Raw genomic sequence first — 13,099 nt, forward strand, 5'->3', positions numbered from 1 at the left:
TAAGAGATTAATGAGTGGTGTTTTGGTGTTTTTGGTCTCTGTACACTCTCTGTGTGCAGAACATGGGAAGTTAGCTGCCATTTAACGCTGCGGTCCGTAATTCAAACTACAACAAAATGGCCACCCTGACACTTGTTGTGGTATATGGCTGAGGGAAGGGGCTAAGGAAATTCATTCATCTACATTGTTTACAATAATTGTCATAAAATAACCATATTTTTTGGTTTATGATGGGATGAGACAGTTTTGAGGTAATTAAAAGTTATACTCTTCAAGAATAAATGCCTGTGATTAATTTAATGATAAAAAATGTGTTTAGAAATCATAGCTGGCGCCTTTAAAATAAAGTACAGGATGGATTTGGTAATCAGTAACATGAATATGACATGTTGTTATTTAATTCTATCTAATATTGGAGTAATGTGACTTTCTTTGTTGTAGTGCTGAGTACACACATCTACTCTGGACACTCTGAAGATGATGATGGTAGATATTTGTACACTTGATCAAGACTTCATCTGTTAATGCTTCATCAAATGTTTTATTTGTAATTTTTAAAGCTGCTTTTGGATAGACATATTTTGTGTTTTGAGTGTCTCAAAATAACATGTGTAAAGTAATTGTTTCATGCTGGTTTTATTTTTTGCAGGACAGGCAAAGGCTGTTCTGACCACACACCCCAAATCCTCCCAGATATTCAGGGGAGAATCTGTCACTTTCAGATGTAACATACAGAGGGGAGAAGTCACTGACTGGAAATACACATGGCGCAAGGATGATGTAGACTCAATCAGTAGCAAGCATGAATATGAGATGAGTGAGGTTAAGATTTCAGACAATGGTGTCTACAGGTGTCTGGGTACACATATTGATAATAGGATGTATTCTAAGTGGAGTGATGCAGTCAGACTGACAGTGACAGGTAAGTCATCTTATCTCTCATTCACATCACTGCCTCCTTGTCCATAACCACTTGTCCATAACCACTTGACATTAGGCCCATTTTAAGGACGCTATTTTGTCGTTTTAAAAAGGTCTGTCTACTATTGCAGTTGAGATTCTTACTTTAATTATTTCTCCTTTCATGTAATAATTGAAGAAATATGGTGTATGGTACTAAGATCATACTTTTAACTGATTGATGACAAACTGTTTCCACAGCTCTGCCTACAGCCTCAGTGAAGATGGTCACTACCCAGGAGATACTGTATTCCGGAGACACAGTCAAGCTGTGGTGTGACATATCAAACCACAGAGACTGGACGTACCGCTGGTTAATAAATAAAGAACGGCTTTCCAGTCAGACCAGTAAAAACACCACTATCTCTCTCTCTGACCAGGCTGGTCAGTACCAGTGTCAGGGGACAAGGACAAGACAGCCCCAAAATTCATATCTCAGCTCATCTCTCCACATTAGCGTCACAGGTGAGCTCACTATTAACCTTCAATCACTGTCTGAAATTTCAGAAATGTAAGCGAATTAGAAAATCTAAATATACTGTATAGAGTGTAAATTCTAACTGAATGGAGTCAGCATACCCCTATTTAAAATAAACTTAACAGCAACAGCTAAATTATTATAAATGACCAAGCATGTATCCAGATGTTTTGATATTCTGCTCTCTGTTTTCTTAGCTCTTCCTGAAACTTCACTGACCATGAATCCAAACCCTGCATACAAAGGAGAGACAGTAACTCTGACGTGTTCAGTGGGGTCTGACAGTGGCTGGATCTATACATGGTACAAAGACAACACTAAGAAAGTAGTGACCTTGTCTGACAGACACACTACAACAGGAGCCACCTTCACCATCAGTAGAGCTGCTGAGTCTGACCAGGGTCTCTACTGGTGTCAGGGAGAGATCCAGTCCAGATCCATATCATCAATCATCAGTGATCCTGTCACTATCACTGTGAAAGGTGAGTATGTGTGACTGTGTGACTGTGTGTGTGTGTGTGTGTGTGCGTGTGCGTGTGCGTGTGTGCGTGTGCGTGTGGACATCACTGTATATGTCAGTATTCTGATAGATCTTGGTAAGTCAGACAGTTCATACTGTTTGTTCAGAAATGATAACTTATGATATGGTCATGTTGTGCTGAATGCTGATCAACATTATTTTACATTTTAAAGTGTGTGATAATATGTAATTTCTGTGTTGTGTCTGTGCAGAGAGACCTGTGGCTGTTCTGACCCTCCAACCCAGCTGGCCACAGACATTCAGTGGAGAGACTGTCGCTCTCAGATATGACAGAGGTGAGAAGAGATTGAGCATTTTTTTTATAACAGTGGGAAGTCGGTCTACACCAAAACAGAGCCTGAGTACAGAATCAGTCCTGCAAAGAATGGTCTATATACCTGTGAAGGTCTTCAGCAAAGAAATGGCTTAAAACACTCCCAGACAAGTAATGCTATACAATTGACCATGTTAGGTAAGTCTGTTTTTATGGGATTGAAAGAGAAAGACAGAAGGGATGAGGTCAAATAGCAGACAGTGAGATCATTTACATTACATTTACGTCATTTAGCAGATGCTCTTATCCAGAGCGACTTACAAATTGGTGCATTCACCTTATGATATCCAGTGGAAGAACCACTTTACAATAGTACATCTATATATTTTGTGGGGGGGGGTAGCAGGATTACTTTTTCCTATCCCAGGTATTCCTTAAAGAGGTGGGGCTTCAGGTGTCTCCGGAAGTTGGTGATTGACTCCGCTGTCCTGGCGTCGTGAGGGAGCTTGTTCCACCATTGGAGTGTCAGAGCAGCGAACAGTTTTGACTGGGCTGAGCGGGAACTGTGCTTCCGCAGAGGTAGGGAGGCGAGCAGGCCAGAGGTGGATGAACGCAGTGCCCTTCTTTGGGTGTAGGGACTGATCAGAGCCTGAAGGTACGGAGGTGCCGTTTCCCTCACAGCTCCGTAGGCAAGCACCATGGTCTTGTAGCAGATGCGAGCTTCAACTGGAAGCCAGTGGAGTGTGTGGAGGAGCGGGGTGACGTGCTAGAACTTGGGAAGGTTGAACACCAGACGGGCTGCGGCGTTCTGGATGTGTTGTAAGGGCTTAATGGCACAGGCAGGGAGCCCCGCCAGCAGCGAGTTGCAGTAATCCAGACGGGAGATGACAAGTGCCTGGATTAGGACCTGCACCGCTTCCTGTGTAAGGCAGGGTCGAACTCTACGAATGTTGTAGAGCATTACATTTACATTTAAGTCATTTAGCAGACGCTCTTATCCAGAGCGACTTACAAATTGGTGCATTCACCTTATAATATCCAGTGGAACAACCACTTTACAATAGTGCATCTAAATCTTTTAAGGGGGGGGTTAGAAGGATTACTTTATCCTATCCCAGGTATTCCTTGAAGAGGTGGGGTTTCAGAGCATGAACCTACAGGATCGAGTCACCGCCTTGATGTTAGTGGAGAACGACAGGGTGTTGTCCAGGGTCACGCCAAGGCTCTTAGCACTCTGGGAGGAGGACACAATGGAGTTGTCAACCGTGATGGCGAGATCATGGAACGGGCAGTCCTTCCCCGGTAGGAAGAGCAGCTCCGTCTTGCCGAGGTTCAGCTTGAGGTGGTGATCCGTCATCCACACTTATATGTCTGCCAGACATGCAGAGATGCGATTCGCCACCTGGTTATCAGAAGGGGGAAAGGAGAAGATTAATTGTGTGTAGTCTGCGTAGCAATGATAGGAGAGACCATGTGAGGATATGACAGAGCCAAGTGACTTGGTGTATAGCGAGAATAGGAGAGGGCCTAGAACAGAGCCCTGGGAGACACCAGTGGTGAGAGCACATGGTGCGGAGACGGATTCTCGCCACGCCACCTGGTAGGAGCGACCTGTCAGGTAGGACGCAATCCAAGAGTGAGCCGCGCCGGAGATGCCCAACTCGGAGAGGGTGGAGAGGAGGATCTGATGGTTCACAGTATCAAAGGCAGCAGATAGGTCTAGAAGGATGAGAGCAGAGGAGAGAGAGTTAGCTTTAGCAGTGCGGAGAGCCTGCGTGACACAGAGAAGAGCGGTCTCAGTTGAACGGCAAGTCTTGAAACCTGACTGATTTGAATCAAGAAGGTCATTCTGAGAGAGATAGCAAGAGAGCTGGCCAAGGACGGCACGCTCAAGAGTTTTGGAGAGAAAAGAAAGAAGGGATACTGGTCTGTAGTTGTTGACATCGGAGGGATCGAGTGTAGGTTTTTTGAGAAGGGGTGCAACTCTCGCTCTCTTGAAGACCGAAGGGATGTAGCCAGCGGTCAAGGATGAGTTGATGAGCGAGGTGAGGTAGGGGAGAAGGTCTCCGGAAATGGTCTGGAGAAGAGAGGAGGGGATAGGGTCAAGCGGGCAGGTTGTTGGGCGGCCGGCCGTCACAAGTCGCAAGATTTCATCTGGAGAGAGAGTGGAGAAAGAGGTCAAAGCATAGGGTAGGGCAATGTGAGCAGGACCAGCAGTGTCGTTTGACTTAACAAACGAGGATCGAATGATGGAATCAAAACTATAGTTAGATTTTGGGGTAATGTACAATACCCTATTAACAAAATGGGTAAACATTTTAAAGACTGAACATTTGATTTGTGTCACTTCCTTCATAACAGATAGACCCCAAGCTGTCCTGAGTGTCTATCCTCAGTGGCTGAACCCTGGAGACTCAGTTACTCTGAGCTGTGGGGTTAAAGAGTCATCTACAGGTTGGAGGTTCTTCTGGTACCGAACTGTTCCCTACACAGCTGGGTTACTCTCCCTATTGGACAGGTCCTACTCTGTAGAGCCTCTATCTGGCAGTGGGACTACTGAAGACTCCTACACTCTGATCTCTGCTGGTCCTAGTCACACAGGAGGATATGTGTGTAGAGCTGGGAGAGGAGACCCAGTCTATGACACACTCTACAGTGAACCTCAGTTTCTCTGGTCAGGAGGTAACTAACTGCATTGAAACTGCATTTAATCATATTTAAGTCACCCTCATGTGTATATATACATATTTGTTTTACTCCGTCACTCTTTGTTTCAGATCCGCAACCATCACTGTCTCTCAAAACAAGACCTAACAGAACTCAACACTTTACATCAAAGTCTCTCTCACTAAGCTGTGAGGAGAAGAGGAACTCTACTGGATGGAGACTGAAGAGATACAGAGAGAAAGCAGTGGAATCAGAGTGTGTCTCTACCTGGGGATCAGGAGCAGGGTCCACATGTACCATCAGGTTCACGCGTAAAAAGGACAGTGGAGTGTACTGGTGTGAGTCTGGATCAGGAGAGTACAGTAATGCTGTCAACATCACAGTGGATGGTACGTCTGTTGTACAACATTCATTAACCTTTTTTTACAGTTCAATGTTTGATAATGATGTTCAATTCTGTAATTGAATGTTTGCATCTAATAAAATACAAGCTCATGTTAGTGATAACTCCAGATTTACAGTATTATTTATATATTATGTTACACAGTTGGCTCTTTGATCCTGGAGAGCCCTCCCTATCCCATAACTGAGGGAGACTCAGTGACTCTGAGCTGTGCAAATAGATATCAGGAAACAAACCCGATCCCCAAGGTTGATTTCTACAAAGATGGAGTTCTCATCAGCAATGAGACCACAGGAGAGATGACCATCCCTGTAGTGTCCAAGTCAGATGAAGGCTTCTATAAGTGTAAATCTAATGAAGGAGAATCACCAGAGAGCTGGGTGACAGTGAGAGGTGAGAAGAGCTCTGTGTGTGTGTGTGTGTGTGTGTGTGTGTGTGTGTGTGTGTGTGTGTGGATGGTTAAACATGTGTTATGCTTGTCCCTCCAGGTTCTGTTGTCTCCATCTCTCTGCTGCCCAGGCTGCTGTGTAGTCTGCTGGTGGTGTCTCCCTTTCTACTGGTGTCTATCGTGCTGATGGTGAAATGCTGCAGGGCTCGAGGTGACCTCTTTATTTCAGTGTGTATCTACAATCAACTTATCCAGCTGGATATTCTCCTTCTTTATGTCATGCTCTTATATCACTCAAATGGTTCATGTCAAATGTAAATAGAAAAGTGACCATGGTCAGCTATTTTTGTTAAATGTGTTCTATGGAAATGTTCTCCCCTCAAAAAAGGCAAACTAACCTTTTAATTACTTTTGATGGATTACATTTTAGTGCTGAGCAGTTGAAAGAGCAGTTGAATCAGTTTAACTCCAATGCTATTCTCCGTCTGTTATATTCCCATAGGCCTGTGTTCAACAACCAAATCTCTTCAATACGAGTTACGATCTGATGATGTTATTGAACAGACTGAATCATCCGTGTGATCATTACAGTAAGAACTGTAAACTGAACAACCATTTTTGTGGATTTTTACATTTTTGCCATTGCCTTTACATTGATTTATGACAGTGTTTACTGAGTCAAATATCACTGAATGGAATTTTACAAATACTAAATGTTATGATTTAGCAAGTTGCCGTTTTCAGCTTTCGGGGGCTTGTATGCTTGTCTTTGTTATTGTTGATTGTTGTTCATTTTCTTGAAATATTACACTTACCCCTCTTTGACTTCAGTTTGTTGTTTAAACAGTAGTGTAGTGCCTGTTTTGTTTACAAGCTGAATTTGCATTTTTTATATTTTGTGTTTTACATAATTTCAAGCCTTTTATATACATTTTCATAATTAAAATAAAACTAAAGGTGGGTTTATACTTGGTTGGCCGACCTGCTAATACAACTTTAACTGTTAAGTTTCCACACTTATTGTTTGTTTTAATTCAATTAACGCTTATTTTTTATATACATTGTACATCATTTTCACTTCTATATGTCTCAATGTTTTTTGTAAAATTGTATTTTTACAGTAATTATAGGAGCCAGATTAGTATTCCACTATGGTACTTGAATGAAGAGAGTGTTTGTTGTCTTACGTCAGATAGCGCAATGATTCCGCACGACGATGATCGCATAAGAGTGACGCAAACCAACGTAAGACAATGGAGGGTGTGTTGTATTTTGGATTTTAAATGTTGTATTAAATCTCATATGTCAAACAAAAAGTGATGATTCCCTACATCATTGTATTCCTTTGAAAATATTGCTATCAGTCTTCTGTAAACCACATCCAGATTTGACTTCTACTGATTGGAATCCATACAGAAGTGGTCCATGTCTGTACTAATATGATAATGATACATTTACATTTTAGTCATTTAGCAGACACTCTTATCCAGAGCGACTTACAGTAGTGAATGTACACATTTCATACATTTTTTGTCCATACTGGTCCCCCATGGGAATCAAACCCACAACCCTGGCGTTGCAAACACCATGGTCTACTAACTGAGCCACACGGGACCATAGAGAGAGGAAGGAATAAGAGGGCAGACACAGTAGACTGAGGGGTTATGTTGTTGCTATGGACCAATGACTATATTAGTTTCTATATTGTGATCCACAAGAACGTAGAGTAGTTACAGGCCTGTCCTGAAGGGGGCGATAAGAAACCCCAGATGTTTACCTTATTACTTCACACGGTGTCTCACAGTCTACAACAGAACACTTAGATATGTTTAGAGGTAAATAGCTTAAAAATGGATTAATGTATTCAACATGTAATGATGTGAAGCAAAATGAAACTCTACACTTTAATCTGGAAATCCAGTTCCCCAGTTACAACTTTCAAACTCCCCCCATCTCTGGTCAGTGGTAAAACATTCCACACAGCTGCCTCTGATGAACACTACCATTCAAAAGTGTTGGGGTTACTTAGAAATGTCCTTGTTTTTGAAATAAAAGCACATTTTTCAGACATTGTTAATGTTGTAAATTACTATTGTTGTGTGTGTGTGTGTGTGGTGTGTGGTGTGTGTGTGTGTGACGACTTCCGCCGAAGTCGGCCCCTCTCCTTGTTCGGGCGGCGTTCGGCGATCGATGTCGCCGGCTTACTAGTTACCACCGATCTATGTTTCCCTGTTCGTTTGGTTTTGTCTTTATTATACACACCTGTTTCATATTCCCTGATTATGTTCACTATTTAACCCTCTGGCTTTCATGTTTGTCTTGTCTGTGATTGTTACCTGTTTTGTAGTTGTTGGAGGATTTTCTCCCAGCCATGTTTTATTGCTGCGGGAGAAGTTGGATTATTATTTTTGAGTAAAATGTTTTGTTTGCACTCATCCCTGTGTCCTGCGCCTGACTTCGATACTTCTCCTGTGAAAAGCATTACAGTGTGTGTGTGGACATCACTGTATATGTCAGTATTCTGATAGATCTTGGTAAATCAGACAGATACAGTATGCAGTCTGAAGTTCAGAAATGACAACTTTTGATATGTTCATTTTGTGATAAATACTGATCCACATTATTTTACATTAAGGTGTGTGAAAATTGTGCAAATGTTCATTCAGTTAGTTGTCTGTGTTGTGTCTGTCCACTTACTTGTGCCTGTTCTGACCATCCAACCCAGCTGGCCACAGACATTCAGTGGAGAGACTGTCGCTCTCAGATATGACAGAGGTGAGAAGAGATTGAGCATTATTTTTAATAACAGTGGGAAGTTGGTCTTCTCCAAAACAGAGCCTGAATACAGAATCAGTCCTGCAAAGAATGGTCTATATACCTGTGAAGGTCTTCAGAATAGAAATGGCTTAAAACACTCCCAGACAAGAAATGCTATACAATTGACCGTGTTAGGTAAGTCTGTTTTTATGGGATTGAAAGACAGAAGGGATGAGGTCAAATAGCAGACAGTGAGATCAATGATGGAACAAAACTATAGTTAGATTTTTGGGTTAAGGTACAATACCATAATAACAAAATGGGTAAACATTTTAAAGACGTAACATTTGATTGTGTCATTTCCTTCATAACAGAAAACCCCAAGCTGTCTGAATTGTCTCTGCTCAGTGGCTGAACCCTGGAAACTCAGTGACTCTGAGCTGTTGGGTTAAAGAGTAATCTACAGGCTGGAGGTTCTTCTGGTACCAACTGTTCCCTACACAGCTGGGTTACTCTCCCTATCAGGCAGGTCCTACTCTGTAGAGCCTCTATTTGGCAGTGGGACTAGTGACGACTCCTACACTCTGATCCCAGCTGGTCCTAGTCACACAGGAGGATATGTGTGAAGAGCTGGGAGATGAGACCCACTCAATGACACACTCTACAGTGAACCTCAGTTTTTATGGTCAGGAGGTAACTAACTGCATTGATACTGCATTTAATAATATTTAAGTCACCCTCGTGTGTGTGTGTGTGTATATATAACTACAGTATACGTTAGAATATGTCACAATTTGTTTCAGATCCGCAACCTTCAGTGTCTCTCAAAATAAGACCTAACAGAACTCAACACTTTACATCAGTCTCTCTCACTAAGCTGTGAGGAGAAGAGGAACTCTACTGGATGGAGACTGAAGAGATACAGAGAGAATGCAGTGGAGTCAGAGGTGTCTCTAACTGTGGATCAATAGCAGGGTCCACATGTACCATCAGGTCCACATACACAGGGGACAGTGGAGTGTACTGGTGTGAGTCTGGATCAGGAGAGAACAGTAATGCTGTCAACATCAGTGGCTGGTACGTCTGTTGTACAACATTCATTAACCTTTTTTACATTACAATGTATGATAATGATGTTCAATTCTGTACTCCAGATTTACAGTTTTATTGTTATGTTACACAGATGGCCCTCTGATCCTGCAGAGCCCTCCCTATCCCATAACTGAGGGAGACTGACTACACTGTACAAATGGATATCAGCAAACAAACCCGATCCCCAAGGTTGATTTCTACAAAGATGGAGTACTCATCAGGAATGAGACCACAGGAGAGATGACCATCCCTGTAGTGTCCAAGTCAAATGAAGGCTTCTATAAGTGTAAATCTAATGAAGGAGAATCACCAGAGAGCTAGAGAAAATGGTCATGATCACATGACCTTTTCATAATATCAAATCAAAGTTTATTTGTCACGTGCGCCCCGAATACAACAGGTGTAGTAGACCTTACAGTGAAATGCTTACTTACAGGCTCTAACCAATAGTGCAAAAAAAAGGTGTGTGTGTGTGTGAAGGTAAGTAAAGAAATAGAACAACAGTAAAAAGACATTTGAAAATAAGAGTTGCAAGGCTATATACAGACACCGGTTAGTCAGGCTTATTGAGGTAGTATGTACATGTAGGTATGGTTAAAGTGACTATGCAATATGATGAAGAGTAGCAGTAGTGTAAAAAGAGGGGTTGGCAGGTGGTGGGACACAATGCATGAGGGTAATATCTGTGGTCATAAGTAATTTGTAGTGTTAAAAAGCATAGGTTTGGAGTTGCAAGCTCAGGCTGGTCATCTGATCTCAAGTCAGTTGTCAAATATATATTCACTTTGTCCAATACTTTATTTATTTTCTACAACTACCTCAGAACCTGATAGTAAATTTGCTGTTCTCTCTCCAGGTGTAACTCCTGGACCCTCTACATCAGTCCTAGTAGGAGTGGTTGTGGGCCTGGTTGTTGCTGGTGTTCTACTGGCCATTCTCCTGGTACTGCTGTGTCGATATAAAAAAGCCCAAGGTGAGACTTTTATAAATTCTCATTTAACGTTGTTTCATGTTTAGGAGAAAGACGTCTAATTACAAAAGTTTAAAACAGTAACGACTTGATACCGTATATAGTATGCATTTCTCATTACAGATTCCTGTTGCAACAGAATATTCTGGTGAGTACACCTGTCTTTCAACTACCTTCCTTTTCATACAGTAAAATATAATCTGTTTCATGAGTATCTCTCCCTGTAGGCCCCACCAGCCCCAGAGGACCAACCTGGACCCCCAACAGGACCAAGGATCTACCCAGGGCCAGGCTCCTGATGCTGGGTATAATAATCTGCAGCATGGTCAGTCTCATCCCAGAACACTGTCACTCTCCTCTCTGTAACTTCACGTACTGACTTTTCACTATTTACTTTACATACATGTTACTGTAATCTGTCTCTAGGCAAGCTGAGGGAAAACCAACCTATTAATCTTTCTCTCTCTTCTTTGACCAACAGGTGGCGCAAACATCTATACAGACACTCCCTCAGAAAGTAATGACAGTGGTACTGTACACTGTTAAGTTTAGAATGAATAGAGTTGCAGTTCTTCATATGTTTAATATGACTAGCATGCTAACAGAAAGTAGAGATATTAGTGTACTACCTGTATATTTCAGGTGCGGCTACTGCTGGATCAAGTGATGTGATGTACGCCAAGATTCAACTCAAAGTTGGACAACAAAAGTAATTCTCAACTGTCACAAATGAATACAAAATGTAGCAGTGTTTTTTTTTTACTCATCAAATTTGAATAAAACAAACAAATTCTTTCCGCCTCAGAAATGACAGCTGATCCAAAGGAAAATCCAGTCTATTCTGAGGTCAAGACAGGGAAGACCACAGGCAAGACCCATTGTACAGGTTGGCAGTCTGTGAAATCTAAATGTGTGTTTTTGGAGTTTCTAAAAAGATGCTGAATAATCTAATTCCTTAATTTGTGACTGGAAATGTCAATTTTCAGAAGCAACTGGACCTGTTGATGTGACCTATGCTGAGGTTGACCTTAAACAGAAGGCCAAAGCCAAGAAGAAAGGTAAGACTGGACATCCCTCCTTCCATATTCCCTGTATCATAACACCTCTGACCCCATATTGACTAGCTGCATAATATTCTGAATAACTGATATTATTCGGATGTTTTATCCTCACTCCTTACAGAAATCATCAACCCCACCTGAGGCAGATTAAGTCTATTCTGAAGTGAAGCCAGGTACAGCACCAGGTAAGACTAATAGCCATATGCTATTGAGACTAATATAGGCCTAATGCTCTATCAAAGTATAATGTATGTCTCTTTGTTTAATTCTTAAGAGTTTATTTGACTGCATGTCCACACCAACTTTGTGCAGTGATATGTTGCAGGTCCTTGAGGGGGTCAGAGATGGAGGGGGGGATAGAAAGTTGGAGTGATTGAAGGGACGGAGGAATGGACGGACGCACTCAGAGGAGCAGAAGGAACCCGGAACATGGATTTTGTACGCACAAACACGCATGCCAAAACAACTTGTACATTAAGGAGTTCTTACTTATTACTTATTTTATTGTATTTAAGCATGGTTTAATTGTGTTTCACTGTAACAGCTTTTTTCTTTGCCTTAAGATGCATCATCATTGCACCATATGCAGCTACAGCATTTGTATCTGCTTTGTATTGAGTTTTATTGTTGATTTATTCAGATGATAGAATAACATTTGTATATTATTCATTTTCTTCTAATGGCCTGTACTTTTACAATGTCTTTGCATTGTGCTTATAAACTATTTTTTATCCACCAGATGGCATGAGTGCTTTCTTACTGTACATGGATATTGTCATCGTCAACTTTTCCATAAAATCTAATTTGGTTCAAATTCCTTTCATCCTAGTATAGATCTCAGGCTCCACAATGTGTGAGTTAAAAGGCAATCTGCTATTTCTGCATCCATTTTTGGACTTAATTATATCTACCCATTGAAAATATAACAAATGCCCCAAGAGCAAAGTTCAAAAGCTGCACCCCATCAGCTGAAGACCCTTAGATTTTTAGAATTGCTTCTTGGGGAAGAGTGTGCCTGAAAATAACAGTTCTTCTCAGTTTGTCATATACTCTGCAGGAGTTCTGAGAATCAAGTAACATATGACTGACTGCCAGTACTCCCATATTGCCTCCTCATCCTACAGACAGGTGTTAGGTTCTTATTTTTCAGAGTAAATCACTCACGGATACTAGAGAAGCTTTAACCAAGTTTAATTCTTCCCAAAGGTTCTGTACAGCTGTAATCAGACAGCAAAACATTCCTCTCCAATCCTTGCAGTTTATGCCCAACAGGAAGAAGGTAACCAGATACTACACCCTGATTACTCCCTTAAGGTGAACTGACCTCAACCCCTCCTTACCTAATCCACATATCAATTTTGCTTCCCGATATCAACACGTCACTCTGCTCTCCTCAAACACATTCCGAAGCCTGGCTTTCTACAGAGAACCCTTAACTTCTGACATAAAACCCATTCTCTACCACTCTTTCTATTCAAGGCTTCTTCTCTCATTTATTTAATATCTCAATGTTCAAAGTTTAGCCGATT

General features: G+C 41.6%; 1 protein-coding gene and 1 long non-coding RNA gene across 2 annotated transcripts in view; both read left to right on the plus strand.

The window, feature by feature from the left end:
* LOC123723867 (uncharacterized) overlaps nt 1–11,711 on the plus strand; it is a 24,401-nt gene extending 12,690 nt beyond the window's left edge. Inside the window, exons 9-22 of the mRNA XM_045722584.1 lie at nt 442–486; nt 650–922; nt 1,162–1,425; nt 1,636–1,920; nt 2,171–2,286; nt 4,500–4,914; nt 5,010–5,288; nt 5,447–5,695; nt 5,791–5,901; nt 10,396–10,512; nt 10,737–10,814; nt 11,315–11,395; nt 11,496–11,567; nt 11,692–11,711. Coding sequence (XP_045578540.1) covers nt 442–486; nt 650–922; nt 1,162–1,425; nt 1,636–1,920; nt 2,171–2,286; nt 4,500–4,914; nt 5,010–5,288; nt 5,447–5,695; nt 5,791–5,901; nt 10,396–10,512; nt 10,737–10,814; nt 11,315–11,395; nt 11,496–11,567; nt 11,692–11,711 — 2,405 coding nt within the window. The remainder of the gene's footprint in view (nt 1–441; nt 487–649; nt 923–1,161; nt 1,426–1,635; nt 1,921–2,170; nt 2,287–4,499; nt 4,915–5,009; nt 5,289–5,446; nt 5,696–5,790; nt 5,902–10,395; nt 10,513–10,736; nt 10,815–11,314; nt 11,396–11,495; nt 11,568–11,691) is intronic.
* On the plus strand, nt 9,637–10,832 carry LOC106608913 (uncharacterized). Its single transcript, XR_006770594.1, has 3 exons — nt 9,637–10,512; nt 10,633–10,657; nt 10,737–10,832. It is a non-coding gene; the product is annotated as an uncharacterized lncRNA (long non-coding RNA).
* Nucleotides 11,712–13,099: the final 1,388 nt, after the last annotated feature.

The sequence above is a fragment of the Salmo salar genome, chromosome ssa07, assembly GCF_905237065.1.
Source record: "Salmo salar chromosome ssa07, Ssal_v3.1, whole genome shotgun sequence".
In the NCBI taxonomy this organism is placed as follows: domain Eukaryota; kingdom Metazoa; phylum Chordata; class Actinopteri; order Salmoniformes; family Salmonidae; genus Salmo; species Salmo salar.